The sequence below is a fragment of the Vanessa atalanta genome, chromosome 5 (genome assembly GCF_905147765.1).
Source record: "Vanessa atalanta chromosome 5, ilVanAtal1.2, whole genome shotgun sequence".
Taxonomy (NCBI): domain Eukaryota; kingdom Metazoa; phylum Arthropoda; class Insecta; order Lepidoptera; family Nymphalidae; genus Vanessa; species Vanessa atalanta.
In genome coordinates, this window is record NC_061875.1 from 3964839 (window position 1) to 3984973 (window position 20135).

A 20135-nucleotide genomic window follows, 5' to 3' on the forward strand; every position below is an offset into this window, starting at 1 on the left:
TATTTCGGGCCAGACACCGAACAATAGGCGACTGCAAGATTGCCCGCTCCATTTGCGCCATGAGCAACTCGTAAAATTATATCGAGATGCAGTGGAATAATCTGTCTGGTATGCAAGAATCGTGTATGGTCAGGTTTATTTTCTTATATTATGTTTAATAATAAACAAATTATATTAATTTGAAAAGAGAAATTACACTTAAATAATTTAGTTTATTTGATATTTATTATTTGCACTAATTCTGTATCAGATATACAATACATAATACGTACTATCAAAGGGCATTGAACCCAGTCAACTTTGCAGAAAATTAAAAAAAAATACAATATATGTAATTTACACTAATTGCACAAACTTATATCACTGAAGTAAACACATATTTATCTTATGAGAAAAACTTGCCAGAATGAAAATTATATTCATATCGGTTTTTTAAATTTCTTAAACGTTCTAATAATAATCTTAATAATTCACGAAAAATGTCTTTATATTTTCATATAACTTTATATAAACGTTGCCGTTGATATTATAAAAATAGGACGCCCGACCAAATTTAATTAGACGGTCTACTTATTTGCTAACCAAGTTAGGATTTGTCTAATATGGTATGCGGCTTACTTACAGTCGAAAAACCAACACTCATAATCCTAAAGACTTTTCAAAGTGTGTAAATATCGAAATAATGGGACTTATATTTTTTTATGTTTGAAATGACTGGCTTAACTAGAAAAAGGTACAAGCTAGTATATTTACAGGTACAAGAGCATTTTAATTGTCCTAGATGAAGTAATAAATGATGAAAAATTATTATTATTAATATTTATAGTGGTTACTCATCAGTTGGTCATTTGACTTCCTGTATTATGTATGAAAAAAAAATTACACTGTACCTGTGCTTTCAGAACCATATACATCAGGGCAAGCTTGGTAGTTGAGCAGTAACCTCGAGTCTTCCGTACAGCTCTCGATAGACGAGGCTGGAATTTTGCAGTTACCATGTCCCCTGCAAATTAACATTACAATTTAAAATCTATTCAATAATATTAATTGTTGCAACAACGTTCACACTGAACCGGCTATAACGAATGGATCGCAGCCATCTCTACTCATAAAAAGATCTGCGTAGATGTTACATTGGTGATAATTATTTTCGTTGTGAGCCTTATCTTTTGCATGGTCGTAAAAGAAGCAGTAGGCAGGAAGAAAATAATTCAATTAAGGAGTAAAACCACAGATAACCACGATTTGAGGATCTTTCTTCAGGGCAATAAATACTAAGAGGAGGAGATAGATAATATTCACCAAAGAAAACCGTTTATAGCAACGCGCTTATTTATATCTGTTGAATTAATTTAAGTTTATAAAAATCCAGATTAGTAAATTTATTTAAATCTTGTCACGCACTGTTTTCTGTAAAAATATTTAATTTTTATAATTTGTAACTGCTTAAAAATGCAGTTACGAGGTACGTTATATTATTTTCTTTTCTATAATATTTGTGTTTCTCAATATATAATGTAGATACTCATGTTACTAACGATATATTTATGACTGCAGAAACATATATTACAAAAGTTGATTTTTCAAGCTTTGTTGATGTTATAATATAATACTAAGAAACATATATTCACATCTGATAGGATGACCACATGAAAATAAAGTTTTGAAGCGTTAGAAGAGTTTATATTTAGAATAGCGTCAGTATCCGAAAATTTGGAAGTAGGTGATGGTCTAACCCAAATTGGCTGTCCAGTTTTTTTATTGTAATATTTTGAAATGCACTCCTATTCTATTTATTACTTTGTTACTAGATACATTCTATTTTAAACTTCTTCAAATTGGCAGCAATTCCAAAAAATCTAGCATCAGTCGGATTTAAATCTAACTTCTAACAATTGGTATTGTATTGGATTTTGCACTATTTTAGAGGTTTTTATTAAAAATTCTGATTGCTATCGCATTCGACACAAAGCGTCATAGTGTGAAAGTAATAAAGAAATGTGTTTCACATATTGGAATGTAATTATTGGCGATATACATCAAACATCACACATGACGTTCGCAGTAATGGCTTTTTAATTTGACCGACGTTAATCAGCCCATATGATCAGACCACAGATAATTAATAAAAGTTTTATCGCATTGCAATAATCGACATGCTCGATTATTGCATCCATTGTTATGCTTTTTTTTTAATTTAAATAAAATTCAACTACACTTTATTCACGAAGACAAACTTTGAATTATAATTTTACAAGATTCATAAAACGTAAACTAACTGCTGATCCTGAATGTTTACCACGTAGCTCACATATACTTAAATTAAATATGTGCTACCAAATATAGAAGAACACATCTTTCTTAACTAGTATAATGATGTCTAAAGTTTGCTTAAAATTAATTAGATAAGATTAAACTGAAGAGTTATGCCAGAAATAAAATTACTATAACACCAGATATGCTCGTGATAAACTTAGAAAATAATAGTTTGTTAATTTCAACGTTAAGATTAAAGTTGTCACTGCTTGTGCACAGATAAAAAAATCATAAACATATCTATATTGTCAGCAGAAGTCATAATTCGCTACATCTGTTCATCTGCCTTCTTTTTGTAATTATTTTAGTAATTACAAAACCAATGACATTCAAAACATCAAGGAATATATTAACGGCGACGTAAATGAGGTCTCAAGTGTTGCTAAGATTAAATTTCAAGTAGATCATTATGAGAAATAGCGTGACATTGAATGAAACATTAATATTTCTTGAGTTTCTTAGCCAAAAGCCGTAGCTTCTGTAAGCATATAAAATTCATGGAGTGCGCTTGACAGCCTCTTATCATGTCTTAGCAACTGTCGAGACTAAAAATGGACTAGACTCATACTCATAGGTCTGTTTGGATGAACACTGGGCATCCGTGTTTTCTTGCATGACGCAATATTATTTAAAATATAAAGAAGTAAATGAAATGGTTTTTGTGAAACAAGTTATTTTAGTTTAATTTACGCAAGTAATAACATAAATCAAATTTTAACAATATTTAGATGATGTTACCAATGAAAGTAAGCTGAAATTATTATAAGTCTTCTATTTTCATATGAAAAGTTGTAGAGTTTGTTCGTTTTTTATGGGCTAATTTAAAGATCCACGTACCTGTTTAAAATAAAAACATTAGCCCATTGATTGATTAAGGTTACAAACTATACAACATCACGCTATGAGGCAACAGGCATAATCATTTGGTGAAAGAAAATGTCGTGAGGAAACATGGAGTTAGCATATGAGAATCTGTCACGAGTATCCAAAACCACATTGGAGCGGCGTATTAGAAACAAATTCAAAACCTTCTCTCATGACTCGCGTACCATAAGTTTAATCTGGTATTGTGTTTGATTCCTTTTATCAAATAAAGCACTTACCTATTGTAAGTGAAAGAGAAAGGTCCTTTGAGTGGGCAATCGACGGGTTCCGCGTTCTCTCTGAACATGGAATATAACAGGGCATCTCCATTGATAAGGGAACACAAGTGTGGTAGTGCATCTCGACGGTGACAGAAAGCTGCAACACAAAAAATATACATACATAAAAAAATAATTCAGAGCCTCGTCTTTTATATACATATATGTCATATAGTCATCAAAGAGCCGAGATGGCCCAGGCAAGCACCACCGAATTTTCATGTGCTTAATTTGTGTTTATAATTCATCTCGTGCTCGGCGGTGAAGGTAAACATCGTGAGGAAACTTGCATCTAATTTCAACGAAATTCTGCCACATGTGTTTTCCACCAACCCGCATTGGAGCAGCTTGGTGGAATATGCTCCATACCTTCTCCTCAAAGAGAGAGGAGGCCTTAGCCTAGCAGTGGGAAATTTACAGACTGTTAATGTAATGTGTAATGTAATAATCAATTCTAACTTACTCTCTTTATATTGCAGAACATTTATGTGTTTCTCATGCATCACAACGCAGCGGTAGCACCCTTTTCTAAAACGTGAAATTAAATCAAATTAGTTTGATGAATACGATAAGAAATTAATTTTTAACGTACGTATTGTTTTCAGTTATGCAACAGAATCGAATGAATCCATTTAAGACAATTGCCAAACGGTAACCGAACGCGCAATACGAGTCTAATGTAAAATGACAAAAGTGATAAATGTCCCCGGCCCAGATTTTATCGAAAGACACTCGTAGAAATGTTCAGCAGCTCGACAATGACAATCTCGGATCGCATAATTCTAAGATTAAAATTATTGCCTCATTCTCCTCCGAATTTCATAGAATATCTTGAAACGAGACTGAAATGAGGTGAGCGAATGAAAACGTCTTTGATGCCAGTTGGGGTGATATTCGACGTAATATAGAAATTGCTATATTATCAAGTTGTGTCATTAAAACTTAGGGTTTCGTAGATTCAAATGATCTCGTGGCGGGAAGTTGTAAAATAATTTACTTATCTACGATAAAACTGTTACACGGTTTGGTTTGTTATTATGATATTTATCAAAGTGGCTCCCATTTTTAATGAGAATACATTTTTGGCAATTATTCCTACTACAATATGGATTTTAATAAAATGGTCGGTAAAACTCATTTATAATTCAGACGAACAAATAGAATTTTATTCCGGGAAATTAAATATATTTAAAAAAAATACGTAATAAAAATTCGCAGTCACTAACCGTATAAATCGAAGTGTAATTTAGAATGAAAACGCAGATCACGCTAGGCTAGTTTTAGATCAAAATTAAAATAAATGTAAAGTAAGAGTTTCGTTCAAAGCTGTTTTCTTGCGATAATTTGACATTATGTAATTCTTTATGCTGTCTGTCAATGCTGTCAGTCTTGAATGATAGCACTATTCATGAATAAAATACCGAAAATAAATTATGAACAGTGATTTTGGTTCGAAAAATAAGTGAGCCAGTGTACCTACGAGTACACTGGCACAAGGGTCATGAGTCATAACCTTGGTAGTGCATGGAATGATTAATATTTTATACCTTATCGGTACTGAAAAAGCACTCTTAAGGCCGCATAAGGAGTTAATTGCCCAAAAAACTATACCACGTTATTCCTTAAATTTTGAAAAATACTTACTCATCAACTATAAGAAATTTGTCGCCCTCGGATGAGAGGCACCGGCCCTTATTAGAAAGCATGGCACCGTCGATCATGATCGGCTGGATGACGCCTGATTGGAACCACTTGCCCTGCCATCGTGTCGGGAACGCGCAGCCTGGGAACAAAGTAACATTATGTAGACAAACTGACTTATTCTGGTATATTAGTAAACTTAACTGCATAAGAAAATTACATATTCGATATCGACACCTGACTCTGAGTTGAACAGTAATGTGAAGACTGAATGACTTATTCAAGCCAAAATAGAGGCAATAAAAATACATATTTCATTTGTTAAGGTACTCCAGTTACTAATCAATATAAAACGAAGTAGATCCATAAAGTTTTATTTGCAAAAGCATTAGTGAAATTAATTAAAATTAACGCGAACAAGCATTGGCTACGATAAGTTTAGAAATACACGACCTATATATGGGCAGAATTTCTAGGCTTTAAAATGGTTTTAATGTAATGAAATTATGAAAAGTCATACTTTGGCTTCAGTTCTTAAGCACTGATTAGCAAGTTGCAATGTAAAATTTAATTCTATCAATCTTTTATTTGTTGGCTGATCCCAAATAAATGGGACATGTGGAAACTAGCGATAATATTATAAGAAGCTGCTATGCATTACATGCATATTGTACGGTTACATAAAGGAATCTAATAACCTTTACTAATTTAAGACACATATATGGGTCGTCCCATATATTGGTTGACCAGAAGCATGACGGTATAGCATGGACCGAATCTTTTTATGCCTACTTTGATATACATACAATAACTATTTAAAATAAGTAACAGCTTCTAATTATTCTGCTGAGAAATAATTTTATTTTTCATCGATGTGAAATGTCGTCTTGATAAAATTTGAAAACGGAAATTTATTTGATATATATTTGAACTCGTGATGAGTTTCGAAGTGTTATTTGAACAACTTTAATTGATTAGAATAAATAATCAAAAATTAATAAATAAACTCGCATACCACGACAATGAATAAATAGGTTAATTTGAATGTTAATAGGAATATTGTAAACCTATTGCCGTCAGGCCGACGGTCCGTTTACCGCACAATGCGCGCCCGATTGCCCCTTACAGCCGGATGAATGGAAATGACTCCGACGATGCTAACTATCTAACTAGGACAATTGGGTATCAATTGCATGTTCCCGTTTCTTAAAAACTTATAGAAATTTTTAATTAAAGACCCGTGAATAATTGTTAAGCTGTTTATGTAAAAGGAAATCATAACAACCGTATTTGTAAACGTTCTATCGCGGTTTGATAGTTATAAAATGTTTTGTCTTCTTCTTTTGACTATTAAATTATACATAACAGAAAGAGACATTTTAGTATGGAACTATTTACCACTTTTTTTAAGTTAGTCTTTATGATGTTGCGAAAAACATCCTATTTTAGTGGAAAATATCCTTAAAAGAAAATATGGTTTGATAATTAGTTGCATTGGGGGGGGGGGGTATGGGATAAAAAAACGTGGTCAGACTTTATTGAAGTAGATTACCAAAATAGAATCCTTAATTACTGCATAATGCACTGGATTACGGAATGCGGATGCAGGTTTTTTGGTCAAATTGTTAATTTTGTTATTTTTATGGGCAAAAATATCTAGTACATAAGTTTATAGTAGGTATTATATGTGTGTTTTATTTTCACAAATTAAGAATTAATTGTATCTACTGGTTTTTTAAAACGGAATCATTCATTGGCTATTCAAGGTTCGATAGTAACTATACGAAGATACATTAGAACATTAAATAATCATGATTTAAAGTTGCTTTTCTAATCACATATAACAGATGCCTACGATAGATATATAAATAAAAAAATAATAAATAAAATCGAAACAACTGAGTAGGTAAATAAAATGTGTGTTTTAAAGAAGTTTAGACATTCCAACACAGGATAGTGGCAAGTGTTATTTGAGTTTTTTATGTCAAAAATTCATTCATTATATTATGTGTAGTTTTATTGTGGTGATGGAAAACATAATGAGGAAACCTTGCATGTTTTGGAAGAATTATTTCTATAACAAATGATTTTTTCACTAACGTGCGGTCGATATTTAGTAGAACCCTTTATATAATGTGGATAAATAATAAATTTTTTTCATGAAGGCTGTCATTCGTATTTGAGAACTTTTCTGGTGACAAAAAAATTTAATTTCCTCTAAAGTAGAGCTGTTAAGACTTGATGTAACAGTAATAATGTTATGTTTGTTGGGTTTCATGTTTTAACGTGAATTATTTAAAAACCACAAAGGGAAAATAGGTAACGAAAAATGTCCCATTGGTTTAGAGTCATAGTAGTGTGTTTTACTGTGGGGTACCCCTAAACCCATCACAATTCCTTATCATTTTTACACTGCATATAAAAGATTTGGCAGACTTTTACGGCAGGCCTGCCTCACTCTTATCCTTGCTGTTGCATATATTTGTGAGTTTCCACTAAAGGGGCTTCGTAATCGATTTGCGATGCTTATCTATAAGCTAAACCATTTGGTTTAGCTTAGTTTAGTTCCTATCGTAGTAGTGTAGTTACTATAATTTGGTTTCCATCGTAAGTCGAGTAATTTTACTCGACTTACGATAGAAACGATTTAAGATAGTGTGGTATTCTAATATGGCGTGGATTATAATTATTTTGATAGCTATGGGAGCCAATTGTTTAAATGTGCCATATTGTGATTTCTTGACAAAGTACTATTAAAGCAAGAAACGACTATTTTTTAAAACGCGCTGGTTCTTTTCGCAGTCACTGATTTTTATTTAGTTGCATACGTATACTGCAGAAGTTTTGCTGCATTTTATGTGAAACTATTTAAAGTTTATATGGCTGTTGTATTCCTTATTTAATTATATTAATTTTGTCCGAACTACAACAAGGAGTGCTATAATGATTTGGTTTCTATAATTAGGCTGAAAAATTCTAAAATTGTATTTTTAGCGTAAGATCTTTGTTGTTTTATCATCTGAGTTTTTTTTTAATTGACACAATTAAATGCGCCATTTTTGAGAGTTTGTCAAATATTATAGATAAGCGATTAGCCCTGGCTTCACACGGGATCAATTTATCAATAAACATTATGATATGAAACACCCTATATACCTCGTAGCACTAAGAATAAAGTAGTTTTCTGTTGAGTTTTGTTTTTAGAATTGAACATACATTCAAACAAATTTTAAGTTTTTATAATATGAGTATAGATCGACCATTTGATAGAAAAGTTATACTAGTTAGCGGTACATGATTGGCTACAATAACTCGAACTTTCTAGAATGGTTTTCACGACCGAAATCGGCCAGGAGACAGTCACAATTGTCTCCTGGGTTTCTCGTGACTGAGGCAGATTACATCATGATCATATATTTCTTATGCTGACCGCCGAAAACCTTTGAAATACTAGATAAATACTAATATTATAAATGCGAAAGTAACTCCGAACCGAAATGATTATGTTTGGTTTGAAGCAAGCTTGAACTCCAAGGAAGGAGTATAGGGACATACGACATTTTTTTATGCCTAACACCTGACGAATAACACTTAAAACGCGAGCGATGCTGCGGGCGATAACTAGTAATCTATAATCATAGAATTGTCTTACTGACTATCAATTCAGCAAAAAAACTGATTGTAGAAACGTAAAATTACAAACATAGATTCAGTTTACAATTTAACATCCACTAAGAAAGAAGTTTTAAAAAGTTTTTATTTTATTTTATTGTATTGGTAGGCGGACGTGCAAATGGGCCACCTGATGGTAAGTGGTCACCACCGCCCATAGACAATGGCGCTGTAAGAAATATTAACCATTCCTTAAATTACCAACGCGCCACCCACCTTGGGAACTAAGATGTTATGTCCCTTATGCCTGTATTTACACTGGCTCAATCACCCTTCAAACCGGAACACAACAATACTGAGTACTGCTGTTTGGCGGTAGAATATCTGATGAGTGAGTGGTACCTACCCAGACGGGCTTGCATAAAGCCGTATCACCAAGTAAAATAAAATATAACAGTATAACAATAAAAGGGAACATTTAAGGGGCATCTTTGTGGGAATTAAGGACGAAGTCGGGACTCCATATAACGATAGTGATATAGTTAACCAAGATCTATACCTCTAATAGCAACATTGTACAGTGATTACCGTCAGACCGACATGACGATTACCGCACAATGCATGTTCAATTCTCCCCGGCGAATGAATGGAATGCTGACGTGGCTATTGAATGGTTTAATATCAATTACACGATACGGTATCTGTTTAGACACGTTAGAACTTTACACATTAGATTAATACATATATGTATGCTATATTGATATCTTTCATATTTTTGATTAAATATTTTTTATTTATATTGTTTTTGATTAGAGCCGATATCGTCCAGTGGTTAGAACGCAAACCTTTACCGATGATTGTGGGTAACATTGTATATAATAAAATATCATAGGTAAAATACAATAATATTTTATATACATATATGTAGTCTACTACATGTGTTGTTGGTTAATGTGTGCCCTACACGTACATACAGACGCAGTGCATTGTCTATGGAGGGGTTGTTTAAAGCCTTTTACTATTTTCTATAAACCGTCTCTCCTACCCGAGAAGACCCGACCAAAAACTTAATCGTTATTTTTACTTAAGCTTTCTTAAATGAACCGAAGAACGACGCACCAACAGTGGTCAATGGTCTTCATTTAAACAAAGAGTATGCTAAACATCTGTATTAGAAATATATAGCGCACAAACCGTCACTCCCCATTTTACCCCCTCGAGGGGTAAATTAATAAAAGTAGTCAATATCCTTCTCCGGTTACTAAACTATCTCCATACCAAATTTCATCTAAATCGGTTCGGCGGTTTAAGCGTGATGAGGTAACAGACAGTTACTTTCGCATCCATAACATTATTATAGATGATTAAACAATGCTCGTGAATAACAACTGTGATCTATGATGGTCTAGTTAACTATCAAATTAAATTTAATTAGCTCCAGACTATCGTAAACGTATTATACATAAGACTGGAAATAAAAATAGCATTTAAACTATAAATTTATCCTACTTAATTATAATTATTGACATTCAGAAATGTTAATTGGCACAAAATAAATAATGTCGTTCCATAAATAATTTATATATAATTGTAGCAAGAATTATATACTATATCATGAAGCTGAATAAAGTATGATGATAAAGGATTTCATAACAATATATTACATATATTTTTATTTTGCTTAATTTAATTTTCTATGCAATAGTAATTATTTTTCTATAATTATTATTTGTGCAAAAGTTAACTGTGTTTAAGAAATACGTTAAACGAAACGTCACGGACGTTACGTGCGAATAGATGCTGAATGTATGTTTACATATACATTCAGCCAAATTTTTTTTTGGCGCGCCTTTGTTTTTAGTCGACTAGTATGCCGTGACGGCAAACGGCGTTACTCGTTTTTTTATGATTCTATATTACTATTAATATGCATATTTATTATTATAATGTTATTCTATGTTATTTAACAAAATAAACATTTTATACTATTCGATGGAGACAGCATATTTATCTAGTAATAACATAGTTATAGTTGTTTATTGCTAAAAAAAATATAGTATATTCTTTGAGGTTAGAAATGATTTCGTACAGTTTTCTGGCTACATATACTTCTCATGATAATAATTAAAAAATCATATTTTAATTAAAATATCTTAATAAAAAAACATATTTGTATTAATTCTAAAGATTCCGTAGCTATAAGTGACAGTGGTCAGTGTTCAGAACATTTGGAACAAAATTTTATAAGTTGCTTTCCAAAAAAAACCAGCCAATAATTTTTAATATGTACGACGTATTCTACACAAAATGTTACCTATACGTATTGTACTTATAAACTAATTGTTAACTTTAAAGTTCAAACAGAAGCGGTTTAAAATTTAATAAAGTCAGACACGCCTCAAACCAAAAGCTCGTGAGTTAAAACTTACATTAGATTACTGATAACGGCGTTATAGTGCTTACAAACGCGAACAGTAAAAACCGACTAAATTAAAAATGTAATGGTTACATACAGACATATATTATGTAGAACATATTTAATTTGGTGGCGTAATGTTAATTACTTAATTTTTGTAGTCAGGTAAACTTGTTGATTTATTCGTACTAGTGTTGGCCCAGTCGTTGATATTCAACCATAATTATTATGGACAATTTGAGGAAACCATACGTGAATTTGCATGTTAATGTTTATTTTTATATTATTTTTGAATAATTATGTAAGTTTAAATTATAAAGCTAGAGACAAAAAAATCTATTGATTCCTATAGGAGAATAAGGTACTGAAATGTTTTGACTTCACATGTACAGCCTGTAAATTTCCCACTGCTGGGCTAAGGTCTAAGACCTTGTCTATCTTTGGGGAGAAGGTTAGGATCATATTCCACCACGCTGCTCCTATGCGGTTTGGTGGATACACATGTGGCACAATTTCGTTGAAATCAGACACATGCAGGTTTAAGGTAAACGCCGAGAACGAGATGAATTATAAACAAAAATTATGCTTAATTTGTGTTTATAATTCATCGTGAAAAATTAAATGGTATTTGCCTGGGTTGCAACCTACAATTGACTTTGCCTACATATAAATAAATTCGTTTTTGCCCGCATGTTGGGCAATCATAGGTTTTAGGTGTAAAGCCTGTGTGTGTGTGGGGTTTAAATTTGCTTAATACCAAATTACCAATACTAATGATCAATTCTTCTATATTTATTTGATATATTTCTCACGGCTTAGTAAACGCAAGCGCTGTGAGCGCACTAAAGCTGCTTTTTACGGCTCGATCTAGATTAACTACTTTACTTAAACAAAAATGTATTATAATCATAAATATTTCAAAGGAATAATAAACTTTCTGTCCTTGAATTTTTTTCGCTTTTTTATGTTAGTAGGTGGTTAAGGTTGAATTGTCCATGCAGGCTTTATAGTCAGGTCTTTTTTTAAAATCAGTACTGTTTGATAGCAAAAAAAAAAACACTTGGATCTTATGAAATTTTGTGGTTTGACAGTGGTGTGACAGTGGTGTGATTGTGGTTTAATTGTAATTGTAGTGATGTATGGTGGTTTCGAGAAGTGTGTAAATAGTTAATTAGATATAAAAAATAAGCTACAGAGTTTAAACATTTCCTGCTAAACTATACTCTCTTCCCATTTCACGACATTATTGACTTCATACTTTATTTTTATAAAATAGGTAGACAGACGGACAATGCCTGACGGTAAGTGGTCACTATCGCCCACAGACATTGGCGCTGTAAGAAATATTAACCATTCCTTACTTCGCCAACATTGGGAATTAAAATTTATGGCCAACCATACTAAGTATTACTGTTTAGCAGCAGAATATATGATCAGTTGGTGGCCAGCAAGTAGAGAACTCCTTCATTAGAATATGATCACTTGTTCCAGAACAATAAATATCTTTACTACAAACAAATAATTTCTACCCAACTTTAGACTTAGCATAAATTTTCGCAGTAAAAGGTAACATGAAAGAATCGTACACAAGTTCTTATAAGAAAAGAAAACGGAAATATTTTTCGTAGAAAACTCTAAGGGTTTTGTTACATCAAAGAAATCCAATATGGAAGACGGTAGACGTAAATTTGTAAATCCAGTAATTTGTTTCATCTTTTTAATTTATTTACAATTTTATTTGACTTACTTACAGGAGTTTAAAAATTTTCCGGGATAAAAAGTAACTTGTGTTTGACAAATTATAATATATCCCTGTACCAAATTTCATTCAGATCCGTTCAGTTGTTCTGGCGTGATTGAATTCAGATATAAATCCCTTCCAAGAAAACGCTATAATTTATAATATTTTTTTTGATGTGATTGAAAGTAACTACCACCGCCCATGGACATCTGCAATACCGAGGCTTGCAGGTGCCTTGCAGACCTTTAAGGAAGGAGTACGCTCTTTTTTGAAGGTTCCCACGTCGTATCGGTTCGGAAAAACCGCCGGCGAAAGCTGGTTCTACAGAGTGGTTGTGCGAGGCAGAATATGTCTTAAAAATCGTGATGTTGTGGATTTTCGGACATCTACTATTCACGAATTTTAAGTCAGAGCATGCACCGTCGACAACGACCTTGATGCTCCGAATTGCCAAAAAGCTGTTAATCCAATTGCATAATTTCCCGGGAAGCCCATAGTAAGGAAAAACTTATAACAACGAAGATGATGATAACGATTACAAAACATTCATCTCATTTTTAAATCGCTCTGCTTGTTAGATGTTTTAAAGAAATAACAAATTATTTACCTATCTGTCTATTCTACTACACAATTCAATTATTAATCCGAGGCTATTTTATATGGATTTATAATGTTAAGTAACAAACAATACTGTGATCGCTCAGTGTGTAAAAATGTGTAATGAGTTCGGCGTTGAAGATAAATATCATTGGAAATCCTTCACGAGTTGCCTGATATTATAACGCAAATGTTTTCCCACCAATCTGTATTGTGGTAGATAGATGGATTGAGCTCCAAATCTTAAGAGAAAAGGAGGCCTTGGTCCATTATGAGAAAATTTATAAGCAACATAAATAATATCATAACTTTATTAATCAAGGAAAAATCCCTCCATAATATATTATAAAGAGGTCAGTTAGCGTTTATTTTTTTAAGCTTTAATTTATTACTAAAATTTAATTAAATAAAATATTACATTTAAGAAAACACATTCGAGTTTAAACAGAAAGCGGTTATAAAATATATCCCCGAGATGATTATGTTTACTTCCATAAAAACTTTTCATTTTATATAATCCGGGTTTATTGTTTGGGTCTGTATTACTTCGGAAAGGCCGTTGGCGCTTGCAGTATATTTTATCTAGTTAACTTGGAACATCGCCAAGGCAAGTTGAATTTCGCTAACTAGAAAAGAATTAGATTTTTTAATAAAACATAAGTTTTTAAATATAAATACTGATAAGGCGCTGCAAATTAAATAATATAGCGAGGACTTGAATCTAATTATTATTCAAGTATTTTGAAACAAAAAAATATTTATGGAAGTCCTAGGGCCATTTTCATTAAATCATAAAAAATAAATTATTTTAATTACACATTATTTTACAATTAACTATTAGCTAGTTCTTCAATAGATAATTATACAAAAATTAAAATTATTTAATTTTTTTACTATTATTTAACCAATTATTTATATAAAGAAGTAAATAAAAGAAGCAATCTGTTAATTTTCTCCCATTGCTGGACACTTCTCTACATTTTGAGGATAAGGTTAGAAGCTTACCACCACGCTGATCCAATGCGGATTTGTGGAAACACGTCCATCCGCCACCTACAGGTTACTTCACGATGTTTTCCATCACCGCCGAGCACGAGATGAATTATAATACACCTTATACGAACGAAGCATATGAATTCGGTAATACCCCCAGGTTTGAACAAGCACCGGTCAGAATCATCAGTTAAGGTTATTAACTGTAATTATATGTATGTATAATATAATCATAATTGAAAAAACTTATTTTACAACAATTATCAAACATTAAGCAACCGATTTTACTGAGGAGTACGTCACGTAACACGTATTATTATTATCTATTAGTTCTCTTTTATAAATTGCCATTATGTTAAAATACAACTATGAGTAACGGGACCTTTGTATCTTGGAGGTAACCAATGAAATGCAACGCAATTTAGAATATACCTTTACGTATATTTTTAATTTTAATGATCGATAAAAACTGTTAACGCTGCTTCGTGATTAGCATAGAATAGCAGCTGTTCGTAGCAGCGTACTTTATTGATTTTTGCATTTACTTTTAAACACCATTTCTTAGTGATCGACGGAGTTATGTAACAAACTTCGGGGCTAAGTCGAGGATAAGCCAATGGTAGGTTTATTAACCTACCTACATATTTGTAGGTAGAGAATTGAGTCAAGTTGTATTCCATAATCATTGTGTCTTTTCATGTCTTTTTTTGCGTCGTGTTTGAATATTGATGTAGTGAAATGTCCAGACGGTATGAATGACGAATCAACTTGCTAAAGGCTTACTGTAATCAGCAGACAACAAAAAAGCCGTCTCGATTTAAAAGTGTCCCAATTCAGTATTTTTTTTTTATTCATTCGTTACATTGCAAATGTGATGCCTTGGAAACTAAGATGTTATTTCCCCTGTGCCTGTACAACCCTGCTAAGTATTATTTCTAGCCGGTAGAATGTATAGTAGTGGGTGGTACCCAAGCGGGTTTGCTCAAAGCGCTAACATTAAGTAAAAATTTATAACTACATTTAATCAATCAAATTATATCCTAATATAAAAAGTATTCAATTGTAGTTCTAATAAATCTGATAGAATAAATTATATCATTCGTCTAAATCACTAAGTTTATAAAGCATTTGAAGCATGGGTCGAGGTAGCTGTAACACAATTTTGACTATCTCCTGTGAACTTAATTTTCCTGAGAAAGTCTTGGTTCACCTTGTTAAGATGCGGTATTAATTCGCATAACGGTTGCGTTTTTATTCCTTATCATATAAATCTTCTACGTACGTACGATGCACGTCAGAGACCATTTCTATATATTTAATCTTTAGATATAACGTATTAAAGTGATTTCGGGTGATAATAGTTTTTGATAATTTCCCAAGAAGTAAAGCGTATGTTAAGCCAGGATTTAAGTTCAACCATGCTGAGTTTTGTTTTACTTAAGTTTAAGTCCAATAAGCCAGTTCTGAAAGATACATAAAGAGATGTCTTAATAGAAAATATATTCAAAATAGATTTTATCAATCTTTAGAGTGTCATAAAACTTCTTTCTCAGTATCACATATAAACGTTAAATCTATTTAGATAATTAAAAAAAATCATTCACTACGTTTTTGAATGCAAGCCAGCACTTGATGGGCTTTTAGAGATGTTACCGCATTGCCAACTGCATAGGTAAATTAGGTTAGAATACATACGTACCGTGTATCATAAAAGGTGGCCCATTTTTGAATTTATGTCGAGAACTCGCGCTGCAACTTATACGTCCTCCGAGAGATAAATTCATCTTGAATCCTTTCGGTTATGAAATATTGTAAGCGTGTACCGTAAACATTTTTTTTTGTATCAAATTAAGAATGCAGGCGAGCAATTGGGCCTGTTGGTCAACTCAAACATACGCTGACACTGTAGGATATATATAACATTTTTTAAACCTCCAAAGTAATGCCACGGGCTTCATAAAGTAATGTCCCTTGTGAGTGAGCCAGTAATTACACTGGCTCAATCACAATTCAATTCAGAACAAAGATACGATACGATACAAAGACGATAATGTGGTACCATCTATAAATACCTAATAATTATATAACTTATTTAAAAAGTTATAATTTAAACAAGGGACTTTATACTTATATATATAAAGCAAAATTAAAAATAAATACTGTACAAATCTAGACCGCGCGGAATGGTGGCAATAATGCTAGCAGCATTTTCTCGTTGAATCGCAATTTCAATTTCTAGGCGAAAAATGAAGTTTTCCTGTCACCAGTTGAGACAATAAGACGGTCTGTTAAATCATTTAGATTTTCTTCTCTTCTTGAAGATAGTATTTCTGTACATTATGAGTACATTGCTATATCATTTGGAAAGATAATTTCAATTTTGTTCTTTATCTACTATTTTAATATATAGGTTAAGATGGTTGACTTATATTAAACTCCGAGCAACATTCTATTTTTAAATTTTGAATTTAAAACTATATAAAAAAAGAAATCGGATTAAAAAAAGCAAGTACTATGTCATGCCTCGATTTAGAGACATTTAATTTTTTTATGTTTTTAAATCGAAATATTTAAAAATCGAAATCGAAATTTAAATTTAAAAAATAATTAACAGATTGTATTGTTATTTTATAAAATTAAGTTTTGGTGACATCAAACAAACAATGAAACAACGAGTTTTGAGTTTGTCAGAGACTCTTTTAATAGAGTCAGTTATTCTACAAAGATGATAACAAAAACATAGTAATAAGACATACGCTTCGTCGTCATAGTCTAAAAAGGAGTAATATAGTATGTTAAACTACAACGAGAAATAACCACTTAATAATTTTCACGATTGAGATCATTTGAATTTTTCAATGAGCTGGGTGTGGACCGGTTTACGCAAAAATGTTCCAAACCATAGTAACACTAATAAAAATTAAAAGAGAAAACCATCTAGATAGTGAAAATATGTGTCATGTGATCTTATGAAATATCATTAAAATAAAATTCATGACGTTACGTAACTGGTTACTATGACAACAAAAAAAAAATAGTTTAGTGTCAGTTCATTTGTGATTGGTGTTTTTTTATGGTTTTCGATTATTTCTGCACACTGTCCGATTCATGCTAAGTTATAGATTAATTTTTTAAAACATCACAAATCAGGCATCTATAAACGGACATGTGAGTAATATTTAAATGATGATTAGTCACAATCATTTAGTATGATTCATTTAAAAATTGTATATGCAAATAACGCACATCTATTGAAGTGAATCAAAGACAATACAAAGATGAAAAAATCAACGGAAACAGGACGTAATATTATGTATGTAGAATATATTCATCTATAAATTTATACACGTCAAGAGACGGTCAGTTTAGCGTGGAATTGTAAATAATACAAATTAAATGATGCTATAAAGGATACGTGAGTGAAATCATTTTAAAAACGTTCACAGAATAGGGGATACTATTAGCGACATACGGGCCAATGTTTTTTTATTTTTTTGTATTTCATTGTTCATTCGTCTATTTGTATGTGTGCATACAAAACACGAAACCATATAATCATTCTTAATTATAGTAGGTTTATAAAAGCACTTTTGTACCGTCATATTATAGTTTTCAATTAAATTTGAAGCAACCAGCAGAGGTTCGAAAAGTAGATTCTACCGAGAAGAATCGACAAGAAACTCACTAGTTACTCTTTTTCACCATTTTATTTGCATAGTATATTATATGGGTTGCATTTAATTAAATTCATTTTTCGCAATTACATGCCACTGTTGTGCTACGCGTGTTGATGGCCAACATAACACCCTCGTGGTGATTTACTTCAGCCTTAAACACGAGATGAATTATTAAGACAAATTTAACACATGAGAATTTAGTGGTTTGATCTTCGGTTAAGACTGTTTTAAGTACTGAGCCATCTCATCTCTTAACCGTGTATACTCTAAGTCGTATTGGTTTCCCTATGGCGAAGTACGTAGCGACATTGGCAGCTATACTATTAAGACGCCTTATTCAATGTTTGTAACATTTAATTACAAAAAAATTAATAAATATTGTTAATAATATAATTAATAAATATATGTTTATTTAAAATATGATCTTTGTAGAGAAAAATAAAAAACACTATGTTGGAATTAAACAAAGTTGGAAACTGTGAGGCATACATAAACTTTGTATTTTTTTTTGGAACGATGTTATTTTACTCGGTTTACAGTAGATATAATTGGCAGGAATCGTCACATTAAAAAATAAATAAAATGTTATGCTCCAGGGGAAATATCCCTCTTTTTCTATTTCTTTTATAAAAAAAATTACTGAAACTTATTTTTTGGTATTGTTTTCATTCACACGGGATTTTGATAGAAAAACATTTCTTGTCATGTAAGTATTCTCAAACGTTGGTAATTTATTTCATTGTGTCTATTATTTATTACATAATTGCGAAAGCAACGTCAGTCAAGCAGGTGTCTCACGACTCATAGTCCAGTCAATAAAGCCCAAAATCCCTAACAAATTCGTAACTCGGAGAAATTTTGTGGGTTTGTTTAGTAAGATAAAATAATATCAGGCCGTCACGGTAGCGTGCGTAAGCGATTCCGTGGCGCCCGCGAAAGACGGAGAGGGTATTGCTGGTTTTTTAGTGGGTATTCCGGTGTACTGAGGCGCACTCGGCGTCCAGGGCACCGGCGAGTCCCACATACCCCCCCACTTGCATGTGGGGGAAACGCGTAACGCGTTTTTCCACCGAGAAAAAAAAGGAGTCTCACGATACCTCTCATTTTTATTATATTTCCAGACGATGTCGCGAGGGATCCTGGTAGCATAAACAATCCATTAATGAAAAATAAATCCATCGATGGCATGGCACCATTAATTTGATTTATGACGGCCAATGACCTTCAGTAATGTCAATAGTATATTTTATTTATAATCATTTATTATTCCGATTTTTTTATAATCAAAAGAAATCTTTATATTTTCATATTTATTAAAACGTTTGTCACAATATTTTGTCGCTGAAAATTTTAATATTATCATCTTAATTTATTATTTGTTATATTACACTTTTTTTTTTAATAAAATATTTTATTACTTGTGAAATAATTAATAAAGGTGTCTCACTTCTTTAAGTATTCTTGCAATTCATATTTTTTGTCATTTATTTGTAAGTTGTTAGCTTGTAACATTATCTAATTTAATAATAGGTTTTCAATGTATGTCGTTAATAGCAAAGGATATGTAAATATATACATAATGCTAAATGATATTGTCTCCCAGGCAAGCATAAGGGTGTTTACATGGAGAGGCTTGTATGAAACAAAAAATAAATAAATAAGAGTACTTATATTGAGAGTTCTTCTGATAAAAATAGACTGAATTAAAAAATTAAGTCAATTTCTTCGCGATTTTTTGATAATCTGGTCCATATCGTTCCTCTTCTTTTCGTGACTAGTTCTTATGTACTTATTTATTTTATGGGACAAAATATAAATTGAATGGTGAGTCGTTTAATCATTTGTATATAAAAAAAAATGTATTTTGATAGACATAGTTCGCTTTAGACTTCTTGATTTGTCATATCAAAAGCGTGCTACAAGATTCTTTATTTTTTAGATGTACATATATGAAAAAGACACTCGTCTAGTGGTTAAATTACCGGAATCTTAACCAAACA

General features: G+C 31.9%; 1 protein-coding gene across 2 annotated transcripts in view; it reads right to left on the minus strand.

Annotated features, from left to right (window-relative positions):
• LOC125064334 overlaps window positions 1-20135 on the minus strand; it is a 114429-nt gene that overhangs the window by 4952 nt on the left and 89342 nt on the right. For both annotated transcript variants that reach the window (XM_047671317.1, XM_047671316.1), the window contains exons 3-6: window positions 5103-5241; window positions 3922-3986; window positions 3420-3558; window positions 891-1003 (exon numbers count right to left, since the gene is read on the minus strand). In XM_047671317.1, the coding sequence (XP_047527273.1) occupies window positions 891-1003; window positions 3420-3558; window positions 3922-3986; window positions 5103-5241 (456 nt within the window). The remainder of the gene's footprint in view (window positions 1-890; window positions 1004-3419; window positions 3559-3921; window positions 3987-5102; window positions 5242-20135) is intronic.